The sequence below is a fragment of the Catharus ustulatus genome, chromosome 14 (assembly GCF_009819885.2).
Source record: "Catharus ustulatus isolate bCatUst1 chromosome 14, bCatUst1.pri.v2, whole genome shotgun sequence".
Lineage (NCBI taxonomy): Eukaryota > Metazoa > Chordata > Aves > Passeriformes > Turdidae > Catharus > Catharus ustulatus.
Genome location: NC_046234.1, coordinates 1,033,889 through 1,056,097, shown reverse-complemented (window position 1 = coordinate 1,056,097; position 22,209 = coordinate 1,033,889). Strand labels below are relative to the sequence as shown.

Below are 22,209 nucleotides of genomic sequence, written 5' to 3'. Positions count from 1 at the left end.
AATCCTCATAGAGTTAATACTACAGCATGAACTGAAGATGATGGACAGCTTTTAGCTACAGTGAATTTCTGGAAGTCTGCCTTCTCTCTGGAGCTTGAATTAAGGAAGCATAATAATGGATATTGTAGTATGTAGTACTGTATTGTAGTATTGTAGTATGTTACACAAATATACGCATTTCCATAAATTATGTTGGCAGCTTCTGCTCTTCTCTGTTGACATCTGCTCATATTGCAAAATAGCTCCCTTAGCACACAGGAAGTATTTCTCCTATTCTGAAAAATGAGCAGTGAAGCATGAAGGGACACAGTTTAGCATCAATGCTTACTTACTTTCTGCTCCAAGCAAAAATGAGTAGAAGCTAAGGAAGTTGGTACTAAGATACAGCCATCCTTGACAGGGCACTCTGCCCTTCCAGTAACTGCACGAGTAGTAGGTAATCAACTTCTCCTGCTCTGGTAATCCAAAACACTTCTCAAACTTCATAAGACCTTCACGAAACTTCTCAGGATCATCTTCTTTTACAAAAGAATCTTTTCCCTCTTCAGCAATCAAACCCTACATCAAAAAATCACATTACTTTATGCATGTGTCCATGTGGGTGGTTGTCATACATGCACCTGCATGCACACAGCACAGCGTTCTCCCAGCAGAAGAGTAAGTTCTAGAATGGGAAGAAGAGTCTGAGGATAAAATCATAGGTCACAAATAAAATGTGCTATTTCAGACTCATCCACCAAGTCTCCCATACGGCTTAGGCAAGACACACATTCCTGTGTCTCCTCTTCTGAAACACACGTATTTTCCTCACTTTTCCTCATTTTTCCAAGAGTTCCTGGGCTAAATATTTAGCATGTATAGAGTGACCACACACTTCCCAGGCACTGTTAAAATTATTGTGAAATACTTAATCAACAGTTTTAGTCCACTATCTAAAGGCATTTGACATACCATTTACCAAGTGGAGTTTATGTCAAACAACCTCACTTAGCTGTGGGGCAGAGAAATAGTAACAATGGCACATGTTAAAGTTAACAGGCACATACTACTCAATCAGAACAGGCAGCATTTCAATGCTGTCTTTGAATATTCTACAGAGGATGTATTACTTGTGTACAGTCAAAGAAAAAAAACTACTTAGCCTTTTGCAATTATGCCTGTTACTTACTCTTATCTTTCCCTGGACAAAGCTCGTAATGTCTTCATTTGAATCAAATACTGATAAAGTCTTCATAACATTGTGTTCTAACCACTCCCAATGTTCTGTTATTTCTTCTCTGCTGGATCCTATTGAAAGTATTACTTTAAATTAGGACAGATTTCAATCATTTCACCAGAACTATTAATCAAGAGAATACTTAGCAAATTCCCGAGTCACAGAGTAATTTAGATACACAAGTGAAAATCACAAGTCTTAAATTTCTTAATACCTCTTGTGAACACTGAACATGTATTCAGTGTACATGAAACATGTACACGGCTGTGTTTTTATCTTTCAAGTCCTTTATGCGGGTCTATTTCTGGCCTTTAAATCCAAAAGCATCTCAGTTTTGTCAACATTACGTGGCTCAGTGCTGAAGCCTGAACTGGACTGACAGCTCCTTCCTCTCAGCAGCACCTCTCCAACACAGACAGCACAGCATCACTGCAACACCTGCAGTTTTGATAGGCCAAAATGTGGGAAATGTGAGACCAAACCCATGATGCTCAACAGAAAATTAAATCTGTGCCTGTGATATCCTCAGCTTTGATCACTGGCCCACAACATTTCCCAGAGCAGAACTTCAAGACTAGGGCCTGCTGTGCAAAATCCCTAACACATGGGAGGATGTAAAAGCAAACATCACTGGAACCAGGGAGGCAGCAAGGACTGAGATGCCACAAGTGAAACTGCAGGGTTTCAGCAAATTCAGTACAGAGTCAGTGCTTTAAAGACAATGATTCCCCATCAGATGCTGGCGCACAGGGAGAGTGAAAGAACTTACATAGGTTTGAATAAAGACATTCTAGAATATAAATTAATGGGCAGCTTCATCCTCCACAAGAATGCTCACCAATCAAAGCAGGTAGTATGATCATATACTATTGATACCCTCAAGCAAGAAAACACTTTGAACAATTGTTTTTTTCTCAGCTTACTTTGTAAAGAGTAATTAACCAACTTTCAATGGACTCCACAGAATTAAAGTGGCCCTGTGAATGACTAGAAATTGCTCTAAATATAGTTAAATAGTCAGACTGCATTACACTGGGTGGATTTGCAACAACACTTAAATTATATGAAGAGTAACTATTTTTCTCTGTTTTTCTTTTTCAGACTACACATGTAGACTGATTATTTAAGTCACAATGTGATTCAGAAGCGCAGGGGTGACCCAGGAATAATGAAAACTGTTTTTGTAATTGTTTAAATGGTTTAGGAGCACTGTTTCAGACCCTTTATATGCACTAGCAGAAACAAAGTGTCATCACTTCAACTTCTTCATAGAAGAAACAATCTAACACAATTAGTACAATTATATTAAGTAGCTTTCTGTTGTAAAGCACATCTATGCAGCACAAAATCTACATAAATTCAGTCCCAAAATTATTACTCTTTGTATTTTCCCAAGGACTGACCTGGCAGTAAATTTCCCCAGACTATACTTCCAACATATATATGATGCATTTCTGATAGCCTGTCACCAAGTCTGACTTCTTCCGAAGTGTCCCTGAAATTTTATTTATTGTAAATTCACAAATTGTTCAAATTCTTTAAGGCTGCCCTTTTAAAGTGACATGCAATTACATTAAATTAAAGCTACAAGAACAAATCTGTATTTACTTTTCCATTTTCTACTGATTATTAACACGAGAAAGAGATAGAACTTATACTACAAGAAAGAGATAGAACTTATACTACAAGAGCAACAGATATGAGGAAGAATTCAGCTCTGACTATGACTGTGAGCCTTCATGCTTTAACATGCAAAGACAAAGTAAACAAAAATATTAGGATATGTAGCTACTGTTATACCTACCTACAGCACACTTTGGAATAAACTGACCCTGGGAGTACATCCTGAACTGTGTCAAGTTATCCCTGCATCTTACAAAAGTAAGATAGTGCCTCTGTCACTGCAACAGTGCTCAAAGGTTTTGGTAACTGAAGGACTCTTGCAGAAGCAGACAATGAGAAGGCGTAATAGGAAGAGTCTATAGAGCTATTCTGAAAAACTGGAACCACACTCTGTTGTCAAGGTCAGATTTGCAAATGTTTTTAAACCATTTACAAATCACAAGAATGAGTAATGATATGAGAGGATTAAGCCAAAAATGGATCCAATTGCACCTTCTTTTTCCACTTTCGGGACTTGGCTGGCTCCCAGAGCACGGTACGTACCACACGCGATGGACCAGTAGACTTGGGAGTCTGGAGTCTGATGCAGGATGCGGAACGGGGCGACCTTCGATGTTGAATCCAACACTGCATCTAACGTTCCCACAAGGAGACCTGTTGTGTCCAAGAAAATGTACACAGCACAGTGAAACTCAAATTTTGAAACGCGTGCTCCCCTCTGATTCGTTTCTTGGGGAAGAGGAATGCTGCCCAAGTAAGGACTAATGAACTCTGAGAAAATAAGAAGCACAGTTGAGGAGAGTACAAAGTACAGTAATTTCACGACCGTAAGGCACACCGGACTATTAGGCGCACCTCCGGGAGTTGACAAATTTCGCAACTTTGTACATTATATAAGGCGTACCAGACTATAAGGTGCACTTTTTTTTTGCAGCGAGGAGCTGCAGGGGATTTACTGGCAGGTGCTTAATTTGCAAACATTTTTCACAGATTGGCGTAGCCTTTAAACGTAGCCCCAGGCACCCTCCCCGTGCCGTGAGCCTCGGCACTCCCGCCCGCCCCAGGTGCTGGCTGGTGAGGTGCAGCTTGGGGCAGCCGCGGCTCGTGGCCGCAGCTCTCACTTCCGGGTTGGCTCAGGGTGGCCCTGGTTCGCGGCTTCTGTGGCTGCCCGCTCCCTCCCTCCAGGGCCACCGGCTCCCTGCCCCTCCTCGCGGCTCCTGCCGGGCCAGGGCCGTCTGTTCCTGCCCCCCATCACGGCTCGGCGCTCCCACAGCACCGCCCCGCTTTGCAGCTCCCACTTCCGGGTTGGCAAATTTCACAAGTTTGTCCATTATATAAGGCGCACCGGACTACAAGGTGCACTTACGGGTTCAGGCCAAAATTTTAGTCAAAAGGGTGCGCCTTGTAGTCGTGAAATTACTGTATTCCCAGAGGAACTTCTTTGGGATGTAATAATTTGATCCAGGTAATGAGGGTAAAGAAGTTTCTCAAGATGACCCCTGTGGAAGTGACAGCCATGTGGTGTGTGAAATCAGAGCACAACCAGAAATGTAACACAGCAGTCCCAGCCTTCAAAGAGCACAAGGAGCAATTGAAGTACCTCTTAATTAGTCATCTGCTGTTGTTCTGTTTTCCAAGCACAGGAAAGAGCCCTCGGAGACCATAATTGCCTGACACCTCCCTACCATTAAGTAATGAATTAGCTCCCATTAAACAGTTCAGATGAAAATACACTAATTTCACTAAAAAGTCAAACTTCATCTCTCCAGAACCAGGACAAAAACACTGTCTGGGAAAACGAGGATGCATTTTACAATGATTCAAAATCATTCTCTCTCACTGTGCCGTAATAAAGATATTAGCCCAGATATCTTAACTGATCCTTAAAAATCTAAAAGTCAGGAAATTTTAAAAGAAGAAAAATCAATACTGAAGAAAGAATTGAAATTTTTGGCTCTTGATGCACCATAAAACCTTTTCTTGTTACAACAGAAACAAAAATACAATCAACAGGATCTTATGCTTCTTTTCTGTATTTCTTATGTTTGCACCCTTCTAGCACGGCCACAGAAAAAGTCAATTGAAGCAAAGCTACCAAAGCAATCACTCTGGGCTCTTAGTCTCCTACAGAAGTAAAGCAAGACAAGAGATGAGATTACCCAAAAAATCATGACGCAATTACACAAAGAGCTGCTGTAAAGTCTGTTCCAGAAACCTGTTGAGATCATGGATGCAAAGCATTCCCAAAAAATGCTTTTAAGAGTAGAGAGGCAGAATAAAAAACTAACATAGCCCTTACAGAGCCTTTATATCTTTAAATACCCTTCCCTATTTAATGGAAAATGATCTTTTGATTTTGGTTTTAATATTCTGTAGAAGCACTAGATTTAGACTACTTCAAATGCATCCCTCAAAAGTTATTTTGGAATTTTCAGGTTGGCTGCTTTGGTACTTTGGGTTTCACTTTCTTTCCATTAACTCTCAAATTCTGAAAAACAGAAATTGTGAAAAAATACAAGCAAACAAAATAAGGCAGAAATGGTAAGTCTAGACACTTGTCTGCAGAGCATGGTTTTCCTGAGGACACACTTTTAGCATAGAGTCTGTGGGACCACCTCATTGTGGCTATTCAAGTTTCACATGTTTTTGCTTCTCCTCAAAAACATGGAAGCAAATAACAACAAAAAAGCACAAAAAACCCCCAAAATCAACAGTGGGGAGGGAGAGAGAAAGAGAGAAGGAAAAAAAGGAGGAAAAATCCACAACCAGAGCAGTACATTCAGTACATTATATCTCTGGTCTTGTCTGTAATTAAAAGTTTGTAAGGTGCTGTTGGAAAGTTTATTTTGTAGTTCCTGACTGAGGATGGACATTGAATAAGTAACATTTATGTCTGTTTAAGCAGCTTTCGCTTACTGAACTAGTCATGACACTGAGCTGATCTTAAAGATGGCTTTGCTACAGCAAATGTTGCATTATTTAGTTCACAAATCTCCTAATAGCATTTTCTGTTGTAATATACATCACAAGGATATTATTCACTATTTATAAGGCTAATGCAACTCAGTTTGACCCAATGGTTACCACAGTGCACTAGAAAGGAAATGCCATCATAGCTCCTGCCTCCTTGGAGGTGTTGAGGGTTGGGTTTTAGCATACCTGTGGAATTTTTCCCAATGAGTTGTTAAAGAAGCACTGATGACTGGGTACTTGAGACGGGGGAAGGAGAACCCCTCTGGTTTTTGGGTGTTTGGGAGGGACAGAGACTCCGCGAGATTAGAATCAGGTGAAAGGAGAGCAGGAGTAGTCGCTCTCTCTCTCTTTCACTCTTGCCTTTGGAGGAGGAGGTGCCACTGCCACCACCATAACCCAGCCAGGAGCTGCCTCTTCTTCTGCTGCTGGACCCCACACCCCCGCCCTCCTAGGAGGCCCTGCCATTTTAGTGTGCTGTTTGTGAGAATCCTGCTGGAGCAGTGGGACCAACACTGCCCCGGGGTTCCTGAAGCAAAGCCTCTCTTTTCCATCCCTTCCCATCTCGGCCGTGCCGCCATTACCGCGTGCTCCCCGAGCTCGCGCCACAGCGCCCCCTGCAGCCGTGGGGGAATCATCGCACCTGCCCTGCCCAGCGAGAGCCAGCAGCGCCTCTGCTGGCTGTGAGCGGAACTGCACCAAAGGGGAAAGCGCGTGCGGCAGAGAGGCGTTACTGGGTCCCTCTTCTGTTTGGTATTAATTCCATAGTTGTTGTTTTGTTTGCCTTGTTATATATACTAGTAAAGAAGTGTTATTCCTATCCTCATATCCTCCTATCCTCATATCCCCTCAGAGCCCCTTAATTTCAAAATCATAATAATCAGAGGGAAGGAGTTTACATTCACCAGTCCAGGGGAGGTTTCTGCTTTCGTTAGCAGACACTTGTTTTTCAAACTGAGACAGAAGATCATCAGATTTTAGACACAATGAACTGTACCAGGTGAGCATCCATCACCTCAGCATTGCCACAAGTTGTTGCGGAGGATGAATCAGGAAAACCTTAAAAATGTGATTGTTCAGCAAAAGATTTTGAGAATATGGAAACCATAAGCAAGACAGAAATGACAGTAGCTTTCGACTGTGTGCCTGAGAGCAACAATGTGGATGCTTGAAGGCCTCCTTCCTTTCTTTAGATAATGACAGATGCCACAAATACCAAAGAGCCAGCAGAGACCCTCTCCAGGTGTAACAGGAAGGGTCCAAGATAAGGTTTAGAGACAAGAAAGCAATGAAACATGGTAATATAGCGATGCCTATAGGTTGCATGCAAATGTTAGAGAATTTGTATCTTGTATTAGATTGGTTAGTGGAAATTAAAATATTCAACAGAGCAGAAGCAAAGAGGAAAAACATTGTAAAACAACCAAGCCCCAGCTTTCAATGATACAAACCATGAAAAGACATCTACTCTCTGTATCTGATTTAAAATACAGGAATGCAAACTTGTGAATAGTACTCCTTTTCCAACATTGTCAAATTAAGCACAGAACTACTGGCTGGATTAATTTTATTTTGTAAGTGAACTTGATTTCATGACTAAGAAATTCCAGCTTAAGGAAATACTGAGCATGGGTGGAGATGGGAATGTTCTAAGACAATTTAGACAAAAAACACAACAGTTTAAGCCTTCAGAGACAAAAGATTTAATTTCCATTTACAGTAATTCAAGTGCATTATGGTCAGTGGTTATGACTCAGGTAAGAAAACAGTAACTCATTAAACTAAGGTGTGTGTCCAATCTTGCCTCTATGCCTCAATAAAGATATCCTTAGAAACAGGGAAAATTACAAGTGCAACTATGAAAAAAGTAAATATCGGTGTACTTGGTAAAAAAAGAAAAAAGCACTGCAGACCACAGTTCCTCTTCGTTTTTATTTCTAAAAAGTTGTCTGACAGGAACTGGGAAGCACATGCTGGTAATTTTTTCCACCAGTCAACCCCAAATGTAAACATGCATCTTAACAGATGGATGTCTCACCAATATTGCCACTGCAAAATAATCTCTGCTACAGCTGTTGAAAAAAAAAATAGGTAGCTGACATAATTTCAGAACGCCATTAATCAGCAAATTTCCCATTTGATTCCTATGAAGGCTGAGGACCCACAGCAAGGAAGGCACACGAAAAGCTCTGTGTGCTTTTAAAACACCAGCATGGATAAATGACTTCTGCCCAGACCAGGAAGTTTGGAAAAGCATGCACCTTTGTGTTGCAGACTGGGTCAAGCCAGATCACAAGGTTCCTCTCTCACTCTGCAGTTCCTACCAAAATTAATTTCTTTTAAGTTTGTACATAGATCACCAAGTACTTTTTTAACTGGTCCACCACGAAATCTTGTTAGACACAAGGTTCTTGCCTTTGACATCCACAACTAGTACTTGAACATTGTTCCTTCTGTCCAATGTCAGAGAAGGAAAATTTGGCCACAGTCCACATCTCTGCCCAGCTCTGTCTGCCCTTCTCTCAACCCTCTGTGCATGCAAGCCAACCAGCAATGGCCCACCCAACAAGCCACAGCTTTTAAACAGTGGAAACAGGCAGGGGCCTTTGGCAACAATGGCAACAATTGCCACAGGAGATCTGGGACTTGGGAGAGTCACAGTTTTCCCCACCTTTCTGAGCATGGCACAGGGAAGACTAGTTCTAACCATATATTTATTTCACTGATAAGTTTTTCTCCTCTCACAGTTGGATTTTGCTTCTCTTTCTCATGCAGAAAGAGGCAAATTAAAACAGTAGAAGCAGGAAATAAACAATTTATTTGTTTAAACTTCAGTGAAAGGTTGGAATATTATGACACCAACTACTCATTTGTATCACTACTCCCTGCATACCAATCTCCTAATCAAGGTCCTGCCTAAATTAAAACCAAAGCTAGAGGTCTGTGACCAGCATGCTTAATCTCACTAGACCTTAGTTACAGCACCTGTATTCATAACTATATTCTTACCCATCCACTCTGGAAAACCTGATCAGTTCTCCCAGAGTGGCTCTACATGGTTGCACTGTCAGACAACACACTTTGGGACAGCCCACTGTATGATGAATTGCCCAATGAAGCACCACTCAGACAGTTTACAGCATCTGTATCCTTAGGGAAGCCCTAAAACAAAGAGAATGAAGTATAAAGCTAAGCAGATACTTATCTGCAGGGAGGGAGGCAAGGCTGATCACAACCAGGTAATTCTGGACCTGTTTACAAGTTATTCACACAACCACACTCAGAAGTCTGGTGTGTGTGCAAACAAGCCATAACAGCCCCATGTGTCATCTACAGACTACAAACTGGTCCTGCCCCTGTCAGTCCACAGGGGTCATACAAACAAATCCAACTGCAGACTTCATTCTATTCCTAGGACAGCATCAGAAGTTCCAGTCTTCCTTCAGTAAGTACCTCTGTTGACATCTACCTTTTGCTCTTTTGTCCGTATCTTTCTCCAAGTACAGTGAATTCACGAATACAAGCCGCACTGAGTATAAGCCGCATCTCTGGGTGTTGGCAAACATTTCAGTTTTTGTCCATAAATAAGCCACACCCAAGTATAAGCCACTCTGTGGTTCGCAGCGAGTACCCGCGTGCAACAAACTTGCCAATTAGTAATAGAACCGCGGGAGGGCGGAGTTTACTGGTTGAGCTAAGGCTGTGCAGGCTCGGGTCGCTTGGGGCGGCCGACAGGGCCAGGTGGCCCAGTCCGGCGCTGCCGCTCGGCGGGGCCGCTCGGGGTTGGCCACCGCTGCCACTGGGTTTGGTCACCCCGGCCCGGCGCTGCCCCGCGGTGGCAGGTAGGGACGGAGCTTCCCCCGCTCCTACGGCAGCGGTGGCGGGCGGGGACGGAGCTTTCCCGCGACCGTGGCAGCGGCGGCGGGCGGGGACGGAGCTTTCCCGCGCCCGTGGTGGCAGCGGTGGGTGGGGACGGAGTTTCCCTGCTCCTGCCGCGGCGGCGGTGGGCCAGGATGGAGCCTGCCTGTTCCTGCCGCGGCGGGCGGGGATGGAGCACCCCGCCTCCTCCCCAAGCCGCGGCAATGGCGGCGCGGGGCCCCCCCATCTCTCCCCCGGGCTGCGGCAGAGGAGGGAAGGAGGGAGCTCTCCCGCCTCTCTCCCCGCCCCCTGTGCTGCCTGCAGGGATCCAGGTTCCACCCGCGGCATAACAGAGTAGCAATTTGTCACAATGGCGAAATGCCGGCTTTGCAGTTGCTCAGCTCGGCTCAGCACTCTGCCTGGCACTTCTGAGGTTGTAAATGTCAGAAAATTATTCACATATTAGCCGCTCCTGAATATTAGCCGCATTTCCGGTTTGGGAGCCAAATCTTAGTCAAAATGGTGCGGCTTGTATTCGTGAAATTACTGTACTAGTTGCTTCCTCAAAACTTCCCTCCTTAAAGCCTGTCTTACCAACTGTACCGTATTTTTGGGAATCCTTTGTCACATCCCCATTAGCACTATTCAAACCCTGCAGCACCGCCCACCTTTGTTTCCACTCCTGTCTTGAGGCATTGTCTCTCTTTCACTCCTAATTCCCAGTCCCTCAGTGCTGCCAGTCATCTACGACCTCATCTCACCAGCTGTAAAACACTCTTCAGGAGAACAAGATTGTACTGGGACATTTGGGATGATTTCATAACACAACAGCTGTGCTTTGCTTTTTCCTAAAGGAAGTGCTGATTTTCTCAAGTGACATGCAGCAATACCAAAATTAACCCCGGGCATACCAAATCATGCTGGCTTATACCTAGAAGGTTTGAATATTTCCAAATCTGCAAACACAAATGTACAGTAATTTCACGATTATAAGCCGCACGTCCAGGTGTCGGTAACTGTCTTGGATTACAGTACAGAGTGTGATAAAAGGTACCTATTCTATCACCATCTGTTGAGGGTGGGGGCAGTGATCCTTATCTCCGTGGGAGATATTCTGCTAATGGGTCATCCATTGAAACCAGGCAGGGCATTGTTCTTTATCTTTTCACAACCCATCCTTCCTCCAGGCAGTCATTTTCTGCTAATGGTCATTGAGTCCCACTGTGGGACTGATAAAATTACTGCATCCCATTGGAAGTTGCTACAGCCGGGGGGAAGAGCCCAACATTTCTTACCAAAATAAAAACAGAGGTTTTGGGACACTAAGGGAGCCCTTTCTCCACTGGACTCCAGAGGAAAACCGCATTTCTCCACATCACCACTGGACCTCTGGAGGGAAACTGCACCTTCTACAGGAGTACTGCTCCAACTGAGCCACATCTGTCACCGCAGGAGGATGCAACCACCATTTAATCGGACTGTTACCAACACCCTGCCTAACAGGGTGTCAGGTTGTACTCTGACTTTGTCAGGGTTTGGAGTTTGTTTCTTTGTAGTACTGTATTTCTATTTTAATTTCCCTAGTAAAGAACTGTTATTCCTAATTCCCATATCTTTGCCTGAAAGCCCCTTGATTTCAAAATTCTAATAATTTGGAGGGAGGGGGTTTACATTCTCCATTTCAAAGAGAAGCTCCTGACTTTCTCAGCAGACACCTGTCCTCCAAACTAAAACAGCAACTTATCGTTCTTTGTCCATATATAACCCACACCTGATTATAAGCCGCACTTCCGGGTTCAGACCAAAATTTTAGTCAAAATGGTGCGGTTTATAATTGTGAAATTACTGTAATTGCATTTTTATGCAACTGTCTTGTTTAACTGTCTTTCTTAATTACAATTTTAATTCAAGAACATTTCACTCCTTTTGTTTCTGTCCAGGGAAAAACATAACTTGCACAGAATAATCTGTAAGAATTTACAAGAAAAGTTACAGAAATAAAATGCGCAATGCCACGACAAAAAAAAAGCATACTATAGCAACTATCCCATCCAAGTGTTTTTCTTACACTGTCAACAGCCACCAAGGAGAGCAGTTCCAGAAGCCTCACCTTCACCAAAACTCAAAGGGCACTTGGGAAGGCCCAGCTGTCTACCCAGCTGTAAACCTATGAGGAGGTTTCCAGAAGAACAACTTATTCCAGTTCTCATTGTTTCACTTTAATCATAGTCCTTAAATGAATGTTATCATGCAGAAAGTCAACCTACATAGCAACTTGTTTTCCTTGGTTTCCAAATATATAAAGGTAGAGAGAAGGCCATCAAGCCTGATCCCCACAAGACTTCTAAGCTTGTAATATATCACCCCTGGTTCTAAGCCAAAGCGTGACATTACCTATCTGCTTTGATATGCATAGTAACCTGGGATTTCGGGATGCTTTCTTTCACACTTTTCACGTGTGCTGCCAGTGGTTCATTTAGATGCCACCTAGAGCTGCAAGGGCCATTTCTATACTGGAAATTCATCAGCCAGAAATTTGAGCCTTGTGGTTTTGTTCAGTAAAATTAATAAGTACAGTAATTTCACGAATACAAGCCGCACCAATTTGACCAAAAGTTTGGTGGAAACCCGGAAGTGCGGCTAATATTCGAGGGCGGCTAATACATGAACAATATTCTAAAAGTTGCCAACACGGAAGTGAGAGCCCGTGGCAGCCCCAAGCCAAGCTGGAGCCCGGCCGGCCCCGGCTGAGGTGGGAAAGCCTGGCAGAGGCGGGGTCAGCAGTGCGGGGGGCGGGCAGCAGAGCCTGGGCCAGCAGGGCGGGGCGGCGGCAGAGCCCGGGCCAGCAGGGCGGGGGAGCCCGGGAGAACTGGGGCTAGCAGTGCAGGGGAGCATGGCAGAAGCAGGAAGCCCGGCGGGTGGGGCTGCCTGGCAGCGGGGGAAGCCCAGCAGAATCGGGGCCAGCAGCGTGGGGGAGTCCGGCGGTGCGGGGGCCTGCAGTGCCGGCCAGGGCGAGCAAACGCGGCGGCAGTGCAGACGGGAGGGGGCGGCCGGCGAGCCTGGCGGCGGCGGCAGCTGGCCCGCCGGCAGGGCGAGTAAACGCAGCAGCGGGGCGGCCGCCCTGCCGGCAGAGCCTGGCAGTGGCTGCAGCCCTGCCGGCCGGGCGAGCAAACATGGCGCGGGGCGGCTGGCGTGCCTGCCAGCGGCGGCGGCGGCGGCTGGCCCGCCGGCAGAGCGAGTAAACACAGCACCGGGGCGGCCGGCGTGCCTGCCAGTGGCGGCTGGCCCGCTGGCAGGGCGAGCAAACGCGGCAGCGGGGCGGTGCTGACGGGAGAGGGGGGGCCAGTGAGCCCGGCGGCGGCTGCAGCACCACCCGGCCGGCCCCGTCGGCAACCATGAGTGGGCCGAGCCTTCCTGGCCCCGCCCCGAGCCAGTAAACCCCGCTATGCCGCGATCCTGTTACTAATTGGCCAATTTGTGAAAGCTGCGCACGGATTCTCGCTACGAACGAAAGCGCGGCTAATATTCGGGGTGCGGCTTATCTATTGACAAAGACAGCAACATTGTCGAGGCACCGGAAGTGCGGCTTATAATCCGTGCGGCTTGTATTCATGAAACTACTGTATTTCCACAAGACAATTATGCCTCATGTTTAACATCGCTTCCTTTAGGATGACACAAATAAGAGAGAGCCTAGAAAATCTACAGAAATGCAAACCCTCGAGAACCATATCCCACTGAGGAACGACTTGCTGATTGCCTGTAGCATTACTCCCTTACAGGATCAATGACAGACACCATCAGCCTATAAAGGAATCTGTTCCAGTCAGCACAGCTGCCACCATCACAGAGGTCTCAAGAATAGCTGGGGCCCCTGCAGTGCCTGATGATACAAACAGGCAAGAATTACAAATAGAAACTCAGCTCCATACCTTGAAGTTCTCATGGAATGAAGTTTATTCCGTTCAATTTTTTTGAGATGGTCAATTTGCTGTCCCACCACTCTGTCACTTTCCTGACCCACCACTGTTGACAAGCTCCATCAAATCATATGTCTGCTTTTAAAACGAGCAATCAGAAATGCCTGAGCAGGAGTTTATCTCAAGCAGCCCCAGATGCACGCAGAAAAAAGGATTTGGAAATAAGCATCTTGCCAAAGCAAGGCAGATCAGTCCTTCTTGAGACGCGTCCACTTCCACCAAGCGGCCTGTGGAGCTGTGCCGGACCCCGCTGGAGCAGTGGCTCTTCAGCCCGTGCCGAGGCCGGGCTGTGCCGCCCACAGTGCCCGGCACCCGGGGCTGCAGAGCCCCAGCCGCCGCCAGCCCCGCCGGGTGCCCGTCCCCGCCGTACTCTGCTGCCCTAGGGCCGCTACCCCGGCAAAGGAAGGCGAGAAAAGCCTCGTGAAAAACCCAGGAAGGTCCGGGGCTCCAGAACTCGAGCAGGTCCCTTCCTGCCTCTCTGCCTAGGGGTCCCGGGACCGACAGACCCCTGCTCTCCCGCTCCAGCCCTGCCCCGGCCCCACGGGGGCAGTACCTGCCAGCCCGCCTCCGCCCTCCTCGCCATAGCCCCGCCGCCTCTGCAGCACGAAGTAGTCGTTGGAGCGCTCCTGCACCCACAGCTTGAGGGCATTTTTCAGCAGCACCTCCTCAGGCTTCAGCCACATCGCGCGGCCCCTGACGCCGCAGCACTTCCAACGCTGTGCCCGCTCCGCGCTCGTAGTTGGGGTGCCAGGCACGGAGGGCGGGGCTCCCAAAGCATGCTGGGAGCTGTAGTCCTTGCCTCCAAGTGGCCACGCTGCACTGCTACAATAGGACTACAGCTCCCATCGGCTGTGCGCTCCCCTGCCTCGGAACTACAGCTCCCGTCGGGCCCTGCACGTCCCAGGCCGCGTGGCGGGGCGTGGCTGCCCCTACAGCTCCGGCGGCCTGGCCCGGAGCGGAGTGCCGAGTGCGGGCTTCGCTGTGTCCCGGAGCGGAGTGCCGAGTCCGGCTCTGTGTGCCCCGGAGCGGGAATCTGGCGTTCCGTGTCCCGGCTGTGTGTGCCGCGGGGAGAAGCTCTTCTGCCGCTCCTGCACACAGCTATGCACCACCCCAGACGGGGCAGAAGGTGTTTGTGCCCGTTCTGCCCTTGGCACAAGTCCCATTTTCAGTTCTGGCCAAACCTGACTCCATTTTCAGCCCACAGGACAGACAAACGGCACTAGAGATGGTGTTTGGCGCCCGGGTGTGTTTTCCAGTCAGCGCTCGGCCTGGCACTGCAAGGCGGGGTGTAGGGGTGCGGAGAGAGGCTGACAGAAAACACGAACTAAAGCTTCAGAGGAGCCCCCCTGCCTGCTCTGTTCCAGTCTCTGGTGCCGAGGACTTCCCAGACTTTTCCCACCTCCATGCAAGAGTCACTCCTGTTCCTAACACAGGAGTGAGTAGGTCTTTCTGTTTCCCAAGAACTTCTATGCACTTTCCTTATGTTATAGATTACGATAATGATATTGGCTTTCACATTCATAGATTAGCTTTTTGCATCACAAGTATTTTGATATAGCACAATCTATACTTACTTTTAACTACTTTTGTATAGTATAATATCAGTTTATGCAGACACTGTACAGTTTATATTAATAGTAGTGTGATAAATATATTATATTGTAGGCTTTTGCAAAACGGTGAAATAGAGACTACAAATACCTCTATGTAACCAACTTAGAGAATGGTGTAAAACAATCATTTTTCTTACATCTGTGTACTTGGCCTCTCCAAGTGATAAAATGACAGAAACCAGAGCATAAGCATCTGGGACAGATTTATCAACTCCTTGCTATCAGGGAGTGTAAAACAAGATAGAAACACAGGAAGAAATAAAATATATTGACCTAAATTACAGAATGTCCTGCAGACAAGTCAGAGGTTAAAACCAAACAAGAGTTCATAGAATGTCAAAAACTCAAAGGAATGTTTGAATAATGTATAAACTCATGAATATGCATGTACTCCCCGTTTTACATTGACAGTGTGTTCTTTGGCTAATCACTGGATATTTTTTGTCCCTTGTTTTATCCCTTATTAAACTTTTAAAATTCTGAATTGTGAACTTTGTTTTTTACACATAGCACCCTATTTCCAGCATAATTAACCTTCCTAAGATTTTCAAGGATAATCCTTTATTGATTGTGTGTCATACAAAACATCCAGCAGACGGGTGTTTAAACTCAACCTCTACTTTGAGCTCTTTCTTAAAAAAATTATGCACATTTATGCACTAACTGTACATTGCAACTTTGGCACTTTTGCATAACCTGCCTTCCTTCATGCTTTTTAATAGTACTTCACTACCAAAAATGCTGCTGCTGCTAGCACTGGTCTGTTTGTGAGCACAGGCACAGTGAGGTTTTGCCAAGCAGTCACAGGAACTGGCAATGCCCATCGACTTCCAGCTGCATAAGCAACCACCTACTCAAAAGACCAGTGTGAAAGCAGACGCAAGCAATCACATTTAACTCACTGGAAGCTTCAAAACTGGGTGAATTGCACTGGCGTAAGACTTTTTTTCCTTTTCTTTCAGTCACTGATTGCACCAGCAATAAAAGCTGTAGCATTGAAGAGCTGTGCTTTGGGGACTGAATATAAATTTACTTAATACAACTCTTTTACTTGTTTTTATAAAAGAAGAGGAAGTAACACATTTCTGGTGGTCTACCTCTACTAGAAAGGAAAAATAAAATAAAAGTCATTAGCCAGCACATGGTAACTAACACAGATCAAACATTAATGAGAGTCCCTGATACTCTGGAACCCTGATACTCTTCATGAGGCAGCATCTTCAGTCCCCCACCTGAAGTCACAAATAGCAGATATTGCTGGGGATTTATTAGCTGAACTGATTGAATACTTCCTGTGTGGATCCTGCTCCTCTAAGAGCATTCCCAGAGAGAGTGTTTACCATCTAATTTTCCCCAATTAGACAAGCCCCTAGATGCAGGAAATTAAAGACCTAACACAGATCTTCTGATTCTGATGCTAATTTTAAGGAGGGGTGCCCTCGGCATTTCCTACACAGAGCTTGCCTTTTGATGACTCATACATACACTGGACATGTTAGGACACATGTTACTTGCTTATGTAACATTCAAACTTTGTTAATTGGAAAAATATTTAACATTAAAATGCTACTGCTTGGAAAATACATGTTTTGTATTTCTCTCCATGTTTCAAGGCCTTGAAAGTCTTTCTCTTTTCCAGTTCCATCAGGCACTGGATTCTTAATCATATACTGTTTTTAAAAATCATATACTGTTAAAAAAATACTATTCAGATGCAAACAGTGCACCTCTATGGGCATGGAGGAATTTATTTATAGCCACTTGAAAACTTTCTCAATCAGTGCACAGTCATGCTTCAGTGTAATCAATGCATTCTACAGAAACACAGATCCATTTAGTGCTGCAGAATTTTTCTTTCACATTCAAGACTTATCCTAGAAATTGTAAATTACTTCTCTCAAACATCCATGTCAAAATTACATAACTAAATAGCTTTATAAATAAATGTTGGCTTCACCAACAGGTGAGAACCAGCGCAGAGTTGCTCTAGGAGTATTACATAACTTTTAGTTCACACAGCATGAATTCTACAATGTGATTTAAATTTTCTCTTGAAACCAAAATCAATTGCTGAAGCCAGTATATTTTCTTTGATCTCCTCCAAACATTACAGCACTGCAGCAGAGAGAAAGGAGCCCCATTTATATCTGCACAGGAAAGGCATCAGTCTTGTGATAATTGATAAAAGATTCGTGTTAATCATGAAAGTGTTGGTGTTTGTATAAACCAAAATACAAAGGTCTGAAGTGCAGCATGGAGGGAAAGTGTGATTACAGTAATTTCATGACCATAAGGCGCACCGGACTATAAGGCGCACCCCCCGGGAGTTGGCAAAATTCACAACTTTGTAGATCAGATAAGGCGCACCGGACTATAAGGCACACTTTTTTTTTTGCAGCGAGGCTCCGCCCCCAGCTCCCTCCGCGCGGTTGCTGGCCGAGGCCCCGCCTCAACCCGGCAGCCATTGGCCCCCAGGGCCACCTCCACCCAGCAGGGGCAGTGCTGCGAGCCACCGGGCCCCCCTGAACCCGGCAACCATGGGCCCCTGGGACTGCCTAGACCCGGGAAGGGGGGTGCCATGGGCCCCCTGGCCTGCATTCACCCGGCAGCCATGGGCCCTCGGGATTGCCTGGACCCAGGAAGGGGGATGCCGTGGGCCCCCTGGCCCGCCTTCACCCGGCAGACATGGGCCCCCTGGCCCGCCTCCACCCGGCAGGGGCAGTGCCGTGGGCCTCCGGGCCCGCCCCCAGCCGGCTGCTGTGGCACTTCCGGCTCCCCCCACGGCTCTCAGCTCACACTTCCGGTTTGGTAAATTTCGCCGCTTTGTACATCAGATAAGGCGCACCGGACTATAAGGCGCACTTCTGGGTTTGAGGCAAAATTTTAGTCAAAAGGGTGCGCCTTATAGTTGTGAAATTACTGTAAATCATTCTGTTTAAATCCCCCTGTCATGAATATTATGTTTCTAAATAATTTGTATCTACTGCAAGTTAAAGTCAGACTTTCCAATAGTCTGATTGATTTTGCAAAATCAGACTTCCTGCCTTTGTTTTATCAATGACTGCTTATCTACAACACCAGAACTTCCAGTTTCTGCCAGTTTTATCTACCAAGACCAGGTGGTTATCTATGGGACTGACTCCCAGGGAGTCATTCACACTGATGTTTATTTCGGCTACCACTGTTTCCCTGCAAAATTATGACAGCAAGAAAACAAAAATTATTGATTACCACGAGGGACCACACTGTAAGAAGAAGCTGCCAATAGATATTCGATGGAGCAGGGAGTAGGTGGTGACCACTCACGTCTCCCCAGTGCTGCTTTGCTCTGTCTATACAAAACCAAGCAATATAAATTTTGCTACAAATTAAGAATTCTGTTTCTCACTTACAACAGTCTAAACTTGAGTGAAAAGGCAGGGCTGCCCTCTGTGCTGGTGTGTTGAAATGTGAGAAATACACTTGCTTTTAAAATTTCAAAGGTTTATTAAACCTTAACAAATACCCCAAAGGACTGAGTAAGGAAAGAGCCAGGTGCCAGGAACATATGGCACACTGTCTGCCCCATGCTCACCTGCACACTGGCTGCTCCGCCTTTCACACCCCAGGGGGGATGTATCAGCCAACCCTGGCCCCTTCTGAAGTCTGTCAGTCAATTCTTTTCTGCCGTCCATTGCTGGAGACTATAGTAATTTCATGACTATAAGGTGCACCGGGTTATAAGGCACACTTCCGGGTGCCGGCAAATTTCTGAACTTTGTCCATATACAAGGTGCACCAGACCATAAGGCACACTTTTGTTTTGTGGCAAGGATCCGCGCACAACAAAGTAACAAATTAGTAACGGAATTGTGCAATCGCGGGATTTACTGGCAGGTGCTCAATTTGCAAACATTTTTCACAGATTGGCGTCGCCTTTAAACGCAGCCCCAGGTGCCCTCCCCGTGCCACGGGCCCCAACACTCCTGCCCGCCCCCAGCGCCGGCTGGTGCAGCTTCCACGGCGTGCGGCTCGCTCACGGCTTGGCGTGCAGCACTCATGGTTTGGCACGTGGTTCGCACTTCTGGGTTGGCAAATTTCCGAACTTTGTCCAAATATAAGGCGCACCAGATTATAAGGCGCACTTCCGGGTTTTGATCAAAATTTTAGTCAAAAGGGTGCACCTTATAGTCATGAAATTACAGTAATTTCATGATTACAAGCCGCACTGATTATAAGCTGCACTTCCAGGGTGTCAGCAATGTTTAGCTTTTCCTCCATAAATAAGCCACACCGGATTGTAAGCTGCACTTTCATTCGCAGCGAGGATCCGCGTGCAACTTTTACAAAGTTGCCAAATAGTAACAGAATTGCGGGATCACGGGGTTTACTGGCTCAGCCCTGCTCGGGGCGGCCGCCAGGGAGCAGCCCTGGCCCCGCTGCTGCCAGGAGGCGGGGGAGTGGTGTGCCCGGCCGGTGCCGCTCGGAAGCGGTAGAGGGGCGTGCCCGGCCACTGCCGCCAAGAAGCGGGAGAGGGGCGTGCCTGGCCAGTGCCGCTGCCGTGTCCCCTGGGGCCTGACAGGCTCCGCCTCGGCTCAGGGCTGCTGCTGGCTCAGACTTCCGGGTTGGGAAATGTCCAAAATTTGTTCATATATAACTTGCACTTCCGGTTTGGGAGCAAAATTTTAGTCAAAATGGTGCGGCTTGTAATCGTGAAATTACTGTACTGTACTTTCTTGCCACTTGATTGGAAGTCAGGTGTTGTCAGGCTGTGCCCCCTGGCAACAAGCTTTTCCCACCCAGCGCAAGGGGCTGTACACAAGTACACGCCCTCCCTCCACCAGCCTTTCACACACAAGGCTGGCTGGTGGCAACGATGCCGAGGCGGGGAAAGGGACTATGGGAGAACAGAGAATGTGTACACAACAAACCACAATAACATAACCATACATCAGTAAAACTTCTCTTAACATACACACAATATTCATCCCTTAATTTCAAGGGCAAATCCTTCACATTATCTATCTATAACATTAAACATGTAAGGAAATTACATTAAATCACACAGGCAGGGTAGATGTCTTTATTATGCCTGTTAGGTCACTTGAGAAGTGCAGAATTTTCTCTCTGAAGACTGAAATGGACTGTATCTCTCCATTTTAGGGCAAGAGTCACTGCCCTTATGACTCAAACTGCTTTTATATGTTTGCAGCCCTCATCAGAAGTCCTGGTTTTCCCTTTAAACAAAATTCTCATATAAACTATATTTCTATAGGGACACCTGAAAATTTTCCTCAAGAGGAGAAAATGGCATTATTTTGATTTGAAATTTAAAATTAAGCCCTGCTGTTATAAAGCTTGATTTATAAGAGAGCACAGTAATCCAGCACCAGGCAACAAGGTTTCCTCTCCTTCAGGGATAAAAAAAAAAAACTTTCAGTCCCCCTTTGAGAGCCCATAGGTGTTTGACTGAAGTGTCTAGATCAGAGCATACCTCAGGGGGAGGGGTCTCTCCCTCCCTTTCCCTGAGGGAGTGAGTAAACACTTGCATGTTATGCCAGAGCCCGCTCACTTTGCTCTTTGGGCACAGAAGCATTGACAAGTCTGTGTGACGCAGTGAGAATATTAATATGTTAATAGAGTCAATAGGCAGACATTTTATCAACTTTACCACTTGTGGGCTCATTATTTCCATTATCTTACACATAAGCATTAGAGTATCTATAGAAAGCCCCAAAACTATTGCACAGTAACAGCAGGTTTTTATTGCTTTTCTGGAACAACCCTAGCCCCAGGCACGTTCTTGTTGGCTTCTTGCTTAGAGGAAAGAGTCTGTCATGCCACAGCATGTGCACACATACACATAAACATATGTACACATGACCCAGAGACATTCTAGCCCATGGCATCACCAAAAACCAAAATGTTCCACAAAGTGAACATTTTGCTCCACAGGGTTGGAAAGACAGCTGCTATACATGGAAACTTGGAAATACAAAAAAGTGAGAGTGGATCTTTGAAATTTCTTTAAGCAGTCTAACAGCTACAGATGCAAGTTTAGCATCAAGATAGTGCTCACAAAATTTACACTTTCATTTTTAAACCAAATGCCTTGCACAGCTATTACTTACAAACAAATCTGCACAGATAAGAACATGGCAGACTTGCAAGTTAAGCAGCAAAACCGAAGAACCATTAAGTTCTGCCTAACAATAGCTCAAAGACTGCTCAGGTAGTTATCCTGCATATGTTCCTTTAGCAGTGGGTCACATTTGATATAATAATCCCTCTGAAAATTTCCCTCTGAAATAAGTATCTCTCTGAAAATTAGCATAAGTGCCTTGAGGAAGCCCCTGCCTAGAGAGATCACATACATATCATCTGAACCTACAGCAGCACAGTTTCCACAAAGTGAGCATCTGCACCACCCCCCTGCCCCCGTTCTCCACTAGTGCGTTCCTTGAGAAAGGGCTTTGCATTCACATTACCCTTAGAAATACGAGGCAGGTTTGTTGCTCTTAAAAGGCAGTAAATGTAACGCTTGAATTCTACAAACAAAGTAACCCAAGAAGTGCCTTTCAATGTATAGAATTGATCTGAATTCCTTCACTTTTTTTTTTCTTGAACATCAAATCTTGCTCCTATTGAACACAAAACTGGCAGATGATTTCATGAGATTGTGTCCTCATAAGATTCTTGCAGCTTACACACCGCAGTAATTTATACCAGCTTTGTGAAATGAAATTAATGATGAGGGGCTGCATATTTACTGCTTGGCTGCTCCTCTCACTGCTCCACACTTCAGAGGTAGAATAAAAAGGCAATCATAGCAAATGACAGCTTTAGAATGGAGTCTCATTATAGTCAGCTCTGCAACTGGAGCTCAGAACCAACTGATATTTTCTAGACTAGACTTGAAACTGAGTTAAAAAAACCAAGACTTAACTGCTTCCAAACTAGCCAGGAGAGC

The 22,209-nt window shown here is 45.8% G+C and overlaps 1 protein-coding gene across 2 annotated transcripts in view; it reads right to left on the bottom strand.

Annotated features, from left to right (window-relative positions):
* TBC1D8B (TBC1 domain family member 8B) overlaps positions 1-14,415 on the bottom strand; it is a 35,088-nt gene extending 20,673 nt beyond the window's left edge. For both annotated transcript variants that reach the window (XM_033072347.2, XM_033072348.2), the window contains exons 1-4: positions 14,201-14,415; positions 3,383-3,493; positions 1,169-1,287; positions 333-558 (exon numbers count right to left, since the gene is read on the bottom strand). In XM_033072347.2, the coding sequence (XP_032928238.1) occupies positions 333-558; positions 1,169-1,287; positions 3,383-3,493; positions 14,201-14,330 (586 nt within the window). In that variant the 5' untranslated portion in view covers positions 14,331-14,415. The remainder of the gene's footprint in view (positions 1-332; positions 559-1,168; positions 1,288-3,382; positions 3,494-14,200) is intronic.
* Positions 14,416-22,209: the final 7,794 nt, after the last annotated feature.